The sequence below is a fragment of the Platalea leucorodia genome, assembly GCF_965183815.1.
Source record: "Platalea leucorodia genome assembly, chromosome: 5".
NCBI lineage: Eukaryota > Metazoa > Chordata > Aves > Pelecaniformes > Threskiornithidae > Platalea > Platalea leucorodia.
Window position 1 is genome coordinate 94,238,529 of NC_138827.1, and position 14,848 is coordinate 94,253,376.

Consider the following 14,848-nt stretch of genomic DNA (forward strand, 5'->3'; position numbering starts at 1 on the left):
CAGCAGTAACACAGCAGCAGTACCACTGACAATATGTAATAAAATTGCTGTTGTAAAGAGGAAACTATGTCTGGAATGAGGTGAGCACCTTTTTGCGAGAGCTGGCAACCTTGCTTTCTGAGTAGACAACATTTAGTAGACCAGGTGAATGCATGGAGGTTTGCAAGGCCCTATAGCTGTCTTACCAGCGATGCAGAGTTTGAGGAGACCTTCAGAAGTGCTCGTGCAGTTATCATCACATTTGCTGTACGGCAGAGCAGAAATGCCCACTAGCTGCACACTAGCATGTGGAAATCACTGCTTTGCTTAAACCAGAGTTAAGTCTGGGCAGCCTGCACAGAGCAACGTGGACAGAGAAGAAATAGAAATTCTGCACTATCAAGAGTACTGCAAAATTTTTCAACTGTGTTTATTTTAGTTCCAAAACTCTCAATTTCTCCTACTGCTATGCTCGGGTTCTGGCTACAGTTTGTGTGCCATTCAGTGAAAACACTTATACTGAAGTGTATATATAAGACCATTTCTTAAATTCAGTCCAATTAAAAGAATCTGAAGTAGATTTAGCACCCACTGCTTAGAAAATGGAACATGAGGAAACCTGTGCGTGTGTGTAACTGCCCAGAGTAGCAAAGGCAAGATTCAACTCGTGTGTGATGCCCTACTTATTTTGCTTAGGTAAGATTTGCTAGTCTGCAAAGAACTAAAAAGTGGAGAAACTGAATACCCAATCCTGTATTTGAACTCAAGAATGAAAACTATGGAGTGCAGTACTTTTTCCAAAATAGCAATGTAAATAAATATGTATGTGCATAGTACTTGCCTCCATAAATTCCAGCGTTGTTCTTCCAGCTGAGTTACTAAATGCTCTATGTATTTGTTTGAGTCCATATATTCCTAAAAGAAAAATGATTAAAAGGTTAGTTTTTCAACGTTCAAAGCATTTCTAAAATTTCGAGTAAAAGACAGTCAGAGTCAGTTTGTGGAGTCCGCTTTCATTTGGCACCCGAGGTTATCCCATGTACACAGAAATCACAATGATGTAAAAATCTAGATTAAAGCCAAATTTGGATTCATACCGAGTGAACAGGGCAGTAGCCCGATACACTTTTCAGAGATTATTTGAGGGGAAGACAAAAGGCGGTGAGGATATGCAAGCAGCACAAATAAATTAGAGTAAATATAAATACATATCCATATTCTAAGCCCAGAATTATCTTCCCTGGATGCAGACTGAAAAATAACTTATCAACAGTGCAGTCACTGCTTTGGTGCACATTTTGTTTACCTTAGGTATAAATCAAAGTGAACTGAATATTTGACTCAAATATTTATTTCATGCATGGTATGAAAAATATTATAGCACGTACCCTATTTGAAAATGAAACTATAATTCAGCTCCTATATAATTTTCCAGTTCAGCTTTTGCAGACGCTATAACTTGCGATATCAGTTGTATGAAAGCTACTGTGTTTGTGTCTAGACAGAATTTCTGATAAATAATCATGATCAGCTGAACAATTTGGATTTTTTTCTGATTGAAGCCTATTCTTTAAACTCAATGCAAAGAGATGATGGTTATTCTCAGCAGAGAAATACGTCAGTAATAGAAATATACCACTTCATTTCCAGGAGGAAGGCAACTTCAGTGTTATTTATATAACATATTTCAGAATGAACCCACAGAATAACGTGTGATATAATATGATGTATTTGTGTGACAGCGGTACCAACACAGCCACATTAGTATTACTCTGAAAGCCTATCAGTAATAATATAACTCTGTTGAAATATCTCACCAAAACAAAAATATATTTCAAACCTCATACTTCAGGAAATAACAAGTATTGGAGTACTATATGGAAAAGAATCCATCTTCACTTTCTGAAGACAAAAGCTCTGCCTTTATAGCTCCACTGTTTTAGCTTTGGACTCATCACAAAACCACTTTGTTAGGTTCTTGTTTGTATTAGGAGTTGTTTCTTTACTATTATTATTTGTTCTGTGTACAAATATGGATTTTAGTTGCAAAGTAGTTGGTTCTTCTGAGCCATTTATCTTCATGACCAGGAATATGAGATAGCTACCACAGGGACAGTACATCATCATGTCTTCTCAAGGTGAAGATAAATGTTAGCTGATTTTAATGATCATAATTTATATATAAATGTACAGTTTTATTTTTCAGGACTGGAATTGTTCTAAGTGATTCTGTGTTTCTGCCCACAGTAATTATTTTCTTGTTCTGATTGAGAGAGAGGGAGAGTGGTTCCTCAAAGGCTATCGTGACATGGAGAAATGGTCCCTGGCCCAGACAGAAAGGAAGAGTAAGAAGCTGCTCCCCAGGAGCCTGTGCAAATGCATCTCAGCTGTAACCTGTTCAGACTGCCTTGCTTGAAAACCTTGGGGTATTCTGAAACCTTCCATTAAACTCTGTTGTTGCCCCAGGCTTAAATTTTCATCTAACTGCTGTAGATAGATGTATCTTGTAGGTGTTACTTTCAGAAAACATAAACTAATGTAACTCCTGAGAAGCGCCCTGAACTTCAGAGGCATTAACATAGCTTTTGTATCAGTGCTGTTGAGATTAGAAGCTGGCTTCAGCAGCGGCTCTTACTCTCCCCGTTACTCAACTGAGTTGAATTTTACTTGGAGTCCACCATGTCAATTAAGCAGCAAGCTGCTTCTAAGCCAAGTAAAGTCCTTCTGTAATACACACATCTTATAGTTCAGAAAAAATATACTGTACAAATGTATAATGATGAACAGTTGTAGTACCAAGTTCTTTAAAACAAGCTGCCTTTTTTTACTTAATATTTTTTACTACAATGAACCTGGTATAAATTAGTATTAATACCTTTATATCTTTTTAATGTAATATTAAACAATATTCCTGATTTATTCATCAGTGCACTTTGCCCTACAGGCAAGGATAGGATCAGCAGTTTTATTCTGCATAATTCTGCCATGATAATGTAAAAAACTCATTCTGAAGCAATTTTCTCAAAAATATTATCTAGAAATAAAGACAATGGGGAAAAGGAAAGCAATGTATTTATCCTGTATGGCTGCTGCCTTAATGTTAAGTTTTTCCTGTGGCAAATCAGAAATAATCTATTTCTCTTTGAAGACTTGCAACTCAGGAGTATGTAATCTCTAAATGTGCAAAAGTGATGTAAAAAAATCAACCATGATTTGATAGAAACATCGTGATTAGAGGTACCTCCTTTCTTCTGTGCTGCTGTGGCACATTCATGTGCCAGCCGTGTCCAAAGCAAGCCATCTGCTTCAGACAAGGTCTCTGTTCCCAAGCCCAGGTTTCTGCTCTTTTCTGTTATCAGCTATCCCAATGAGCCAAATTCTGCAAACCCTGGAGCAGAACCCAGTATTATCATTTTGCCAACATGAAGCAAATAGCAAACAGTGATTTGAAATTTAGAGCAACTCTGTGATTTAGAATAACTTGGCACAATCAGAGAAAGCATAAAATCTGAAAAAAAAAAAAGCCCCTGTAGTAATCATACTTTTTCACAAAGACTATATATAGTGTTTAGTAAAGTACAGACATTTTTCAGTACCCAATAGATCACATCGGGAGGAGTAATACAAATATTTTGTATCTTCCTTGGAGCTCTGTCATACGAATACTTGCACCATATAGGCTTTGCATAGCGTGGCTAACTGTCAAGTCTGAAAAATTACATGGAGCATCATTTTCTGATGCGAGCATACATCTTCAGGAGTTTGCATTCTTGGAAGGAGGATCCAAGTGATCCACACATACATAAGAAAAATACCTTTTCCTTATGAAAATAGAGACAAGATTCAAGAACTGAGTAAGGATAAGAATCATGGAGGTAGACGTGACCGGTACTTGTACTAGATACTAATAAGACAGATCAATCAAACAGGAGAGAAAGGCTGTGAAAGCACCGTGGCCCCAGGGTTTCAAAAGGGGCTTACAGTTCTGCCTGTTGCCGCTGGAAGGCTAAACACTGAGCACCTGCAAAGCAGGAGGGGGTAAGGCTGCATAAGGCCAGGTCGACATTTCCGAAATTATACAGCATTTTTAATCTGAAGTTGGAGGCTCCAAATTAGTGTATTTTTATAAATATGATGGTATTATATAGTGACTCTGCTGGTTGTGGAATCGCCATTTGTGCTGTTACTCCTGATTGTACCAGACCTCGGCAGCCTTAGCTGTGTTGGCCCCACTTTGAGCCCCACTCTGATCTCCAGTAATTCCTCCCAACCTGCAGAATTACCGACGAGTCCATGATTTAAAAAAAAAAATATTTTTTTCGTCCTTTTCAGAATAACGGGTGAAACCTGTCCCCTTTCTTCTCAATTAGTTAGGTTCCAGCTAGAAGGATTTCACTGCTCCATCTATTCTCCTGTGATGCTATATAACTTCACTGTTTTAAGGAAAAAACCTTCTGTAATATGTTTAAATGCAGTAGAAAATCTTTCTAACAGCTGCGTAGATTCTGGCATCCAGGAGGAGCTGGTATGCGAACGTCACATACCAGCGTACCTAATTTAGAGAGCATTAGAGAATTGCTTTACCAAAATTGTCACTGTTTTGAGCTGAAGCACAAGCCTACAAATATACCTAAGTATGTTTTTTGACAGAACTAAGTCTCTAACTTTGCAATGCTGTATTGTTTTGCTTTTTTTTTTCTTTTCTTTGTTAGCTGGACAGCTGTCAGGAAAAAAAGGGGAAGAGAAAGGAAATGAAGTGCCTCCACTGAGGCCCGGGATCCACTGCTCAGTGTTTTGGTTGGTTACATGGGTATTTGTTCTGGCCTATCCATGTTGTTGTGCTGGGCAGGGTATCAAAAATTATACAGCACACAGAACATTTTCCCATCCATTGTTACAGAGCAAACCCTTAGGGCAACCTTAGGCTCGTAACACAGGAGTCCCTCGCTGGAAGCTGGAGGTGATAAATTTAAGCTAAAGAAATAGCATGTAGTCTCTGCCTCTCTTAAGGAACTTGCACAGCTTGGTATCAAAGAGAGTTTAATGAGCTTAGCAATATATGAAAAGGATTAAGGATACAGTCGTTGATCCAGCAAATCACTTGATTACGTACTTAATTCAATAGGGCTACTCATGTGCTAAAAGTTAAGCGTGTGCTTTGGAGGCGTTAGTGGGCAGCGGTCAGTGGGAGGCGGGCAGCCTTGCGCTGGGACCGGGCCGTCCCACGGCTGCGGCACCCCGGCTCTCCTAAACCCACACGCCTCAACCGGGCGCGCGGGGACACGGCAGCTGCCTGCCTGCCACCGCTCTGCCTGTCCTGAACCAGGTCCCGGCGTATGACCCGGGCGCGCAGGTGAGACGCCCAAGTTGTGCGGAAAATAGGGAAACTGGGATAGAGCCTAGGCCAGCACTCATCTTCCTGCAGACCGGCTTCGCAGCAGGGCTGGGAGGCAAGAGTCGTACTCAGCCCTGCAGAGCCCAAAGCGTCCCTTTTCTCCCTCTGGCACATCTAACACCCCTCCTGGTTCAGCTCGGATGGAGGCTGAGCAGACAGCCCTAACGCAGTCCTCTGCAACACTGCCCCTTGACTCTGCTCAGATTTGTGTTTGAAACCAGACAGGAAAACATCAGCGTGGATTCAGGCTCTTGTGCATCACCGGGGAGGATGTTTGTCGCTGGGGACTAGAGAAAAACACCGAATGAACAACCCGATAAATGTACAGACAAGTTCCCGCGAGTTATCTGGAGCCGCCCAGCCCTGGAGACAGGGAACTACATAGAGAGCCCACGATCATCTGTTACAACGCGGAAAGTCGTATTTTCACAGGGAAAGGTTATTAGAAATCAAACAACAACAAAGCTGTCTGCAGCCAAACAGCAGACTGTTGCAATTAGGAAATGATGTTAGCAAAGCAAAGAGTGGATGGGATTGACCTGTGAGGGGGGAGATGTAAGCTGTTACACGAAGTGCAGAGACACAAGTCATCTTTGAAGGATCTTGGAAGACTGCCTTGGGGTAAAGCTTTAGATCTAGGGAGACTGCCTTCAGAGCATATTATAACTTTTGTAAAATATTTATTTTTGTTATCATCCTGCTGCATAAACCTTTGATAGAAAATAGGCTTTTTTCCAGCAGCCCAAGATGAGAGAGAGAGAGATGTATTCTTGTCTGGACCATGTGTTTCACATGTCTGAAAGCATTATAATTGAGGATTTGAGTGAGCTGTCTGTTATACAACATTACTCAGCTGCACACTAAAAATAAATCAGGTATAAAAAAAAAGATAAAACCTCTTTGCATCAGATATTTTTGCCACTCCCTTCAATACCACACCTGGCTAGACTGCTCACCTTTGGTGCTAAATAGCAATAAAAGCTAAACTGGGCGGCTTAAGGAAAGATCTTTTAAACCTGCCATTATTGCTGATTTATTATTTTCCTACCTGATTTCAACATGTTATTTTAGTTGTCACTTTTATTAACAACTGGCATGAAAGTGTACATTTAGAGCATCTGCAATGGAGCAGAAGGCTGGCAAGAGCCCTCGTGTACATACTGTGGAATTACACCATTATGGTAAAAACAGTAATGATTATTTTAATAAATATGTTGAGCAAATTTCTTAATTGTTCAAAATCACTTAAGCCTCAGTGAACAGTTCATATTATATCTCAGCTGCAGTGATTAAAACTGATTTACTGACTCATCTGAAGCCAGTTGTTTTTGTAAAAAAATCATCTGGGTTTTCCTCCTGCTGCTGCTTGGCTTCCACTTTGCACCCTATTAAATGGCACTATCCACAGAGGACAGCAGAGTTTAATAAAGCCTGAAATAGCACAAGCTCGTTAGCTAACGGACAGATTCTGCACCCCTGTGCACTCTGAATACAGGGATGCAGAGAGGGTTTGCAGAGGAATGCTATCCAGATTCGCAGCTGGCATCCGGAGCCCCGCTGCATTTGAATTTTTGCCAGTTTGTCCCCAAAGAAGTACAAGCTCTGGGATAACGACGTGGGTACTCTGCTACTCAGTGACACTTGATGTTCGTGTTCTTCCCACACAGGGCCATGGAGAATGCTGTAGTTTTGCGTTATCTTCCACCAGCTTATAAAACCTTCTGTTTTCCAGTAAGACATTTTCTCCAAGGAAATCTCATGGCTCAGGCAGGCACGTGCAGGAGATGTGTACGGACCAGTATTCTGCAAGGGCCCTCCCTGGCTTAGCAGACGGTAGCTGGAAAGTGAAGAACCGATTTGGTGAAAACCACTGCCACCGTTCTGATTTCCAGATGCTTGGCTGCTTTGAGTTGCTCACCCTTTAAGGGTTACGGTGCTTTTACATGTCAGTTATACAGCCTACATGGGCCTTGACATGAAGGGTAAATCATAGCACGTAGGATGATAGCAATGATGCTGGACTTAAGTTCTGGAAGAGAAAAAGCTAAAAAGTTGACCTAATTGAGGTTAATTACATTAAAGTAGATTTGCAGTAAATCCATGAATTATCTCGGTACTGGGGATGAAGGAAAGAATCCCAGAGCTTCCCAGCTGCTACCCTGTGATGCTAAGGAGTAAAACTAAGAAGACAAAAATACATGTTTCAGCCTTCCAAAGGGAAGCCTGATGACAGATTCAGTCGGAAAAATAGCAGAGCGGTTTCCAGCTGAACTGAATCTGCTGAATTCCACCTTTTTTGATACAAGTGAGTGCTGTAATCTCGTAGCATGCTGCAAAATTCATAGTAATACAACATCATATCTCCCTTGTAAGACCTTTCCTTCTAAGGGATGCCTGCTGTCCCCTAGCAAGAACACACAGCTTCATTTCAAAGATACATGATTTCTCGGTGTCCTGATTCCTCACCAAAACCAGATGACTAAGCAGAGGCCACAGCAATCCTTGCAACATCACCTAGAGGCTGTGCGTCTGTAACCCAAGCCATTAGGATCCAGGTAAATGGAGAAGCTCCAGCAGATGCCCATGTTTTCGATGGCCTAGAAAATCTCTGGCAGTGGTAAAACCAACATACTGGATCTCATGTCAGTTTAATACTCTGGCCTCTAACTTTCAAAGCAGTTAATGGTTTAAACAACAGCTAGGTTAAAGATAAATGTCAATTTATAAAACAGCACGGCAGCGGTCCTCTTTCAGAGCAATGAAGCAGAGCCCAAGATAAAGTAGGTGAGTGTTAGGATAAATTCCTAAGATCAAACAGATAGATGAAAATAATATTGAACAGAAAATAGGCACTTGGACAGACAATTTCAAACTGGGGTCCGTTAAAAAAAAAATGTGTGCTTATTTGACAGACTGGAATATTTTTAAAAATAAGATAGGATATAAAGTGAGCTAGTGGGGAGTAAAGTCAGAAACTAAGAAGATGGGTGAAATACAAGAGGAAGAGATAACTAAAACCAGAAAGAAGGACAGCAGGAGTGAGTAAGTACAGTGAACATGTCTAGAACTTGACAGATTTTTTTGTAAAAATACCTTTTACTCCAAAAATTTAGCATTCCTTAGGCCTAAAAGTCTCTATGCAAATAAGAGGCTATGGAAGTTTTGTCATTGCTAATAAATACTGAGCAAATTATTCTGTCTGGCTGTATAAGTAAAGGAGACTGGACCTTTTGTCCAACAGGCAAATCCATGCTATTTTTAGCTGATTTTATTTCCCTGAAAGAAGTATAAATCAGTAAAAGAAATACAAAGCATTACCTGGAATTTACTAGAATTATCTTGAAATAGAAAAGGATGATATCATACCAGAAAAGTTTGAATTTATTAGACATTCTCTAAGTCTTTTAACACCAGTTAACAGCTTCGTTGAACGATACGTCAGAGGTACACGCTGTTACTGCAGGAACAAACCCCAAGATCATACAGAAGTGTGTCCTACAGCATCAACAGGTGGATGAGTTGTATTTGAGTTGAGTTGTATTTGGGGTCGAATCAGGAGATCCTTTTGGTAATCCGTTTGCATAAAGGCCAAGTGTCCATGGATACCTGGCTATCCTGAGTGTGGCTCGCTGTGAAGGAAGTTCAAGCAGGCTGGGTAGGGCCTGATCCTGAGCGACAGGCAGGGAGCAGGAACTGCAGCAGATGCAGATGATGGTGCAGATTATGGGCTGTGCTCACCTGCGCTAGTCCCGGAGGGAGCAAAAGCACCGAGAACTCTTTGAGCTTCTAAACTACCAAAAAAAAATCAACTAGGCAATTGCAGCAGCCAAGGATTTTAGTTGAGAGATGGGAAAAACTTTCCTTTTTGCCAGGAAGAGGAATGGATATGGATGAGCAGGTTGCACCACAGCGCCCTGATCGTGTCTCCTGGGCAGGTTTGGGGCTGCTCTCCCAGTTACCTCAGCATATGGAAAGTTCTTGTCCTCAGTCAGTATAAAACATCTCTGTATAGTGAAATAGAAAACGAACATACAAAGTGAAGCTTAGCATAGATGTACACGTGACAATTCCCGCTTGTTCAAAGTTATTGATGACCATGTGTAACTTAAGGAGGTGTCAGAGCGACAGAAATGTTTATATCCCAGAAATTCCACAAATGAAAAGGCGTCAGTGTTATTTAGGGCAATAGGAATTTGCTATATAGCTAAACCAGACATTCAGAGTCAAGAAAAATGAGTGCAAGAAGATGTGCAGATTTTATGAGTTTGCTGCTACACAATGTGCATATTTACATGAAATAATTAGCTGTAGTCTTGTTTATGTCAAATCCAATTTACATTAATAAACTTCACCCAGGAAAGACACTGATGCTGTAAGAAAATGCCCAGAAATGTTAGCAGCCATAAAGATGCAGAGTAAACACTGGAGCATTTAATTAATCAATTTCTGACATTACCAGGTAATTACAATTTCTGAGTCATTCCTTGGATGGTTTTTATGAATATAAATCAACCATAACACACAGAAGAACTGCTGGTTGGAGGCATCTGACTTGCGTAGACATATGGCACTTGCATGTGACTCACACTGACTGAAGAAGACAAGGAGTTATAACAAGGATAGAAAAACATTCATGGGATCTGTTGCAGAGCTGGGGATATCTAATTCTAAGGTTATTAGAGACGTTTGGGATTCACAGATAAAGACGCTTCATTCTCAGTATGCATCAGACTTGTTAACTCATTTGGAATAACCACTATCATCCATCCTAACCACAAATACCTTGGGACCTGAAGTTTTCTATCATTTTCTTTCACTGCTTCATTATCACTTGTCCTCAGATATATTCTGGCAACTTCTGAGAAGCAGCACAGTACACACACACAAATCAAGCGTATCTTCATATGGTTTTATTTCTACTTAAAAACAAACTAAATAAAAAAGGAGTAGATGCTCATCAGTTCAATCATTCTCTTATTAAAAGTCCATAGTAAAAAAAAAAAATATAATATATGTGCACATATATATAAATGTAATGTAAAAATCCAACACAATATGATAGGCATATTGATCTGATGATCCCAAAATGCATCCAAGCATCAGTGGGCAAAACAAGGCGAGAAAAAGTTCTGAGCATTTCCAGCTCCCGTCCCCTGCCCTAAGTATAAGGGTAACCAAGGGTAACCCGGGGTTTAGCAAAAAACAAATTATTGACCCTTTAGGGTTTGTACGGGCAGAAAACAGAGAAACTGGAGATGAGCAGAGAGAAGGCGATGCGCAGCGCCAGAGGCTGAGACCTCTTTTGCAGACAGGTCCCGCTTGCTTTCTCCTGCCACCCCTCTTTCGCCCGCCTGCCAGCACGCTGTGCTCTAGCTGCAAACTTTTTCAAACAGAGGAGGGAACTTGTTATAGCACATTTTGAAAATGAATCTCTGTGTCGACGGCTCTGCTTGCAATGCCTCGCACATGCATGTCTATAGTCAAGAAAAATTTATCTCAGCGTTAAAAATGTAGCAATGCTCAGGAAATCTCAGAAGCTGCTTCCAGCACTCTGCCTCTTCGTCGTGTGCTGGATTCAGTGGAACTACTCTGATTTACATCTATCCATCTCATCTGTATGATACACAAACATATACACGTGGATAAATGATGGAACATGCAAATGAATATGCTCCTAAACATCCCCCGTTCATTGGTTTGCTTTTTCACTCTGTTTGTATAGAGAAAAAAGAAACAAGTCAGAAGCTAACACACAAATAGACCTTTGCATTTTTATAGTTTTATTATAAACAAAACCAGCAGCCGTGCTCGCAGGGAGCGCTGTCGGCTCATGCTCTACCTGAAGCACATTTATTGTCAGCTGTCACTACCAGGGTTTGCAGGTTCAACTTAGGGTTTTTATTGCTTATAGCACACAACGGAGTCTAACGCATTAATCAGTTGTAAACTGTGGCCTGAATTACGCTGTTTATTCAGCCAAAATTCCCAATGATTTCCATGAGATACTCAAGAAAATAAGAACATTCATAAATGCAACAGGATTGGCCCTGCTTGTATTTATTTGTGCAAATTAAAAAAAAAAAAAGAAAAAGCATCTAAAACTTTCAATATGTTTTCTTGTAGGGAACAATTCAGTTCAATGCGTGTGAGGCAGCTAACCTTCTCTGACAGTTTTGCCCATCAGTTTTCCCGTACGGTGCTCTGATCCCAACTGCCGCAGCTCTCTGACAGCCACCGGCTGTCGCCGCTCATCGGGCGAGCTCGCGGTCCCAGCGCAGGACAGGCAAGCGCGCGGTGGAACCTGGCTTTCTGGGGTCGGGGGATTAATCATAAGAAGTCTGGCATTTCCTAAGTGGTGTATAGGCTAGACGGCATCATGTGATACTGGTTGGAGATAAACTTTAAATATATCAGGGATTTAGTGAAAGTGGATTTAGTGGAAGGAAAATGTTTCACTTTAATGGTAAGCTATAAGCAGAAAGTTCAGTAAAGTCCCAGAAAGGGAATAAGAACTGGAGCATTTGTGTCAGCAAACAGCATACAAGCATGCATTTATATTGTGTTGGCCTGTTAAATACTTAAGCCAAAGCAGTGCCTTTAGTTAATCCACTAATTCTCTGTAAATTCTGGGTGGAACAGAAGCACAAACCCATGGAAAGCACAATTTCTTGCTGGGCTGCAACTCCAAGCCTGTCATCCTTACCGACGCTATACACGCTTACAGCCATACCTAGCAGCCTGGGACAGTAGTGGCAATTAATTAGATGCATTGGCAAGATTAGAGCACACGTGGACCAAATGGGATGCCAGCCTGCAGGCGTGGATTTTTATATAAGCGCAATGCTCCAGCTCTTCGGTTTGCCTCAGTGAGAGGCACGTTGCAAGCGGCCACGCAGCAGCCTCTCTGTCCTTTTGACAGCCAGAGCGAGCTGTGCCCCAGCCGAGGAAGGCGAGTATGAAAGGTTGCGTTGATGGAAAGCTGAGAGCTAGAGCCATGCTCCCAGAGCGGCTGCAAGGCGTGGAGAGGGGATCTTGGGGGAGGCCTTTATTGGCCTGTAGTCAGAGGTGGAGCAGGGAGATGATGCACTTGGGTGAATATGGATGCAAACTGTTGAGTTGGATGTGTAGGAGTAACTGAGCGTAACATAAAGGTTTTCATAAAGTAGAAATTGGCAGGTTTTCCTCCTCGCTTATGTTCCAAACAAAGCAAAGAACTCCCCCTTCAATTCCTGCATATAACAATTGTATTAATTATCATTATTATCTTGTGCTTTTATAAGAGGTCTAACGCATTATTAATGTTTTGTCTTCCGAACACTTGTAACTTCAGCATGCCATGTACAGTAGATGCTAAACAAATATAATGACACTACTCAATTTAAAGAGAATCTATTTCCCTTTCATAAAACTTAAAATGAACCTTTAATTTCATTCAGCATTTTAGAATTCATAGGTATAATGCAGTACCAGTGAAATCAAAGCTGTAATTCAGCTCCTGGTTAATGCTAATAATTTTTCTGCAGTTGAATATTGCTGCACTGACTTGCAGATCCATCTTGAATGTTATGTGCCTGGAGATATTAGTTACAGTTATTGCAAAACATTCTGTTTATTCAAATAAGACTGAAGCAAACACAAACCGTAGCATGAAAGGCTTGAAAATACTTGTTTAGATAAATATTCATTGTTGGCTGCTACACAGGTTATATAGTGCCAATTCAGATTACATGATAGCTTTTTGTTTTATACACTGTCTTGCCAGTTAGCATTCAAAAATGTGACTTTAAAAATGCCCTTAATTTTATGTGTGAAATAGCAAGTGAAATACTTAGCTGTCCATGTTTCTTAAACATGAATCTTTCAATCCACAGGGAACTTAATGTGAATTAACAGTGAGAACATAAGCATAAACCTTTATATGTCTGCTAATCTAATTCTTGTCACTAATGGTGGCTTACTGGAAAAGTTCTTTACAATATTTAACTGAATTACATTTTAAAGATCTTTATCATCATCAGCTGGAAAATCTATGGCAACAAATGATGAGTCACGTTAGTGTACCTGCTGCTCTACCGCCGACTTTCTGATGATTAGATACTGCATCTCTCTCTTGGGAAACAGAGACATATACACAATTTCCTGCAGAAGCCTTGGTTCTCACTGGTCTGAGACACAGAGGACAAATTAAAACAAAATACATATCAATCCTCTACCTAAAAGCATTCTTTTTTCACACGAAGTTGACATCCTATTTCCCGTGTGTGAGGGTGTTATGGGTTAGCTTCAACTGGAATCGCGCTGACCTTGATGGAATTAACTGAGGGCATGTCAGTCCAAAATGAAGACAGACAAGAGATACACAAAGTAATCAGTTTTTCCTCTCTACCGCTAATGGGTGATTTTGAGAGTAATTGGACAAAAAGATTTTTAAACAACTGGTTTAAAAAATAGTGTCATTTGGGGATACTAATTATTTTACATAAACACTCTGATACATACTGACCTCTTGCTGTCATCTAGCATTTGTTAAGCATCTCATGTTTCTGAGTAGTCAAAACTAGTGGCAATAATTTATACACAACAGAAGGGTTGAAATACTGCGCCTGAACCGTGTAGGTGCTCCATCCATGAATCACAGACAATTTACTGTATGATCCTCGCAAGGGCTAATGATTTAGATTACTTTCCGTAAGCCTTAGGATGTTTGCATGCATACTCTAGATTGGAAATATTGAGCTTATATTAAATTACAGGAGAAAAAAAGTACCACCTTTAAGAAACTTTAAAAGTTAAGAGAGATTCCAGCCCAGAAAATGCTATAGAATTAGGTATGCGTTCCCTTTCAAATCTTCCTCATCTAAACTAACATGCCTTTCATACGTATTATTATGGAAAAGGTTGATTAGCCTTGAAGGCTGTGCCCTGCCGCAGGGCTCGGGCAGTGGCAGAGCCCCTGGCAGGCAGGACCTACAGCGGCGGTGGGGCAGGGCTCGCAGGCAGCCAGCTCCCAGGGGAGAAATGGTAGGAACTTCTCAGATCTCACGTAAAGAGAAGCCTGCCACGTAAGTACGGTTTTAAGGTGTTACAGACATCAAGGTAGTCATAAAACTGAACCATTGGACCCACTCAGCCATACTCGTGTAATCTTGCATGGCTTTGCTGTGAAAAGTGCTGAGCATCCGCAAGTCTCCCTGATACTGCAGAATTAAACTTATTCAGGGGAGGAAAAGCAATTTTCAAACTTTAGATACAGTCCTTAATCATTCATTTAAAAAGCATTTCCATAGCCATCAACTTGACAGTATTTAAATGAAAGGACTCCGAAAATCTCTTGTTTTCCAATAGGAAATGTTTTCAGGGTTTGGCATTTCACATGTATAGAGAAATTTACAGTAATCGTATCCTGATGACAAGTCTAGGAGAGGATTTACATCTAACAGGAATGATCTAATTTATCTTTCATACAGTAATACC

At 40.6% G+C, this 14,848-nt stretch overlaps 1 protein-coding gene across 1 annotated transcript in view; it reads right to left on the reverse strand.

The window, feature by feature from the left end:
* Positions 1 to 14,848, reverse strand: part of NCKAP5 (NCK associated protein 5) — a gene marked incomplete at both ends in the record, with an annotated part of 383,473 nt that overhangs the window by 273,332 nt on the left and 95,293 nt on the right. Inside the window, one exon of the mRNA XM_082314721.1 lies at positions 817 to 894. Within this exon, the coding sequence (XP_082170847.1) occupies positions 817 to 894 (78 nt within the window). The remainder of the gene's footprint in view (positions 1 to 816; positions 895 to 14,848) is intronic.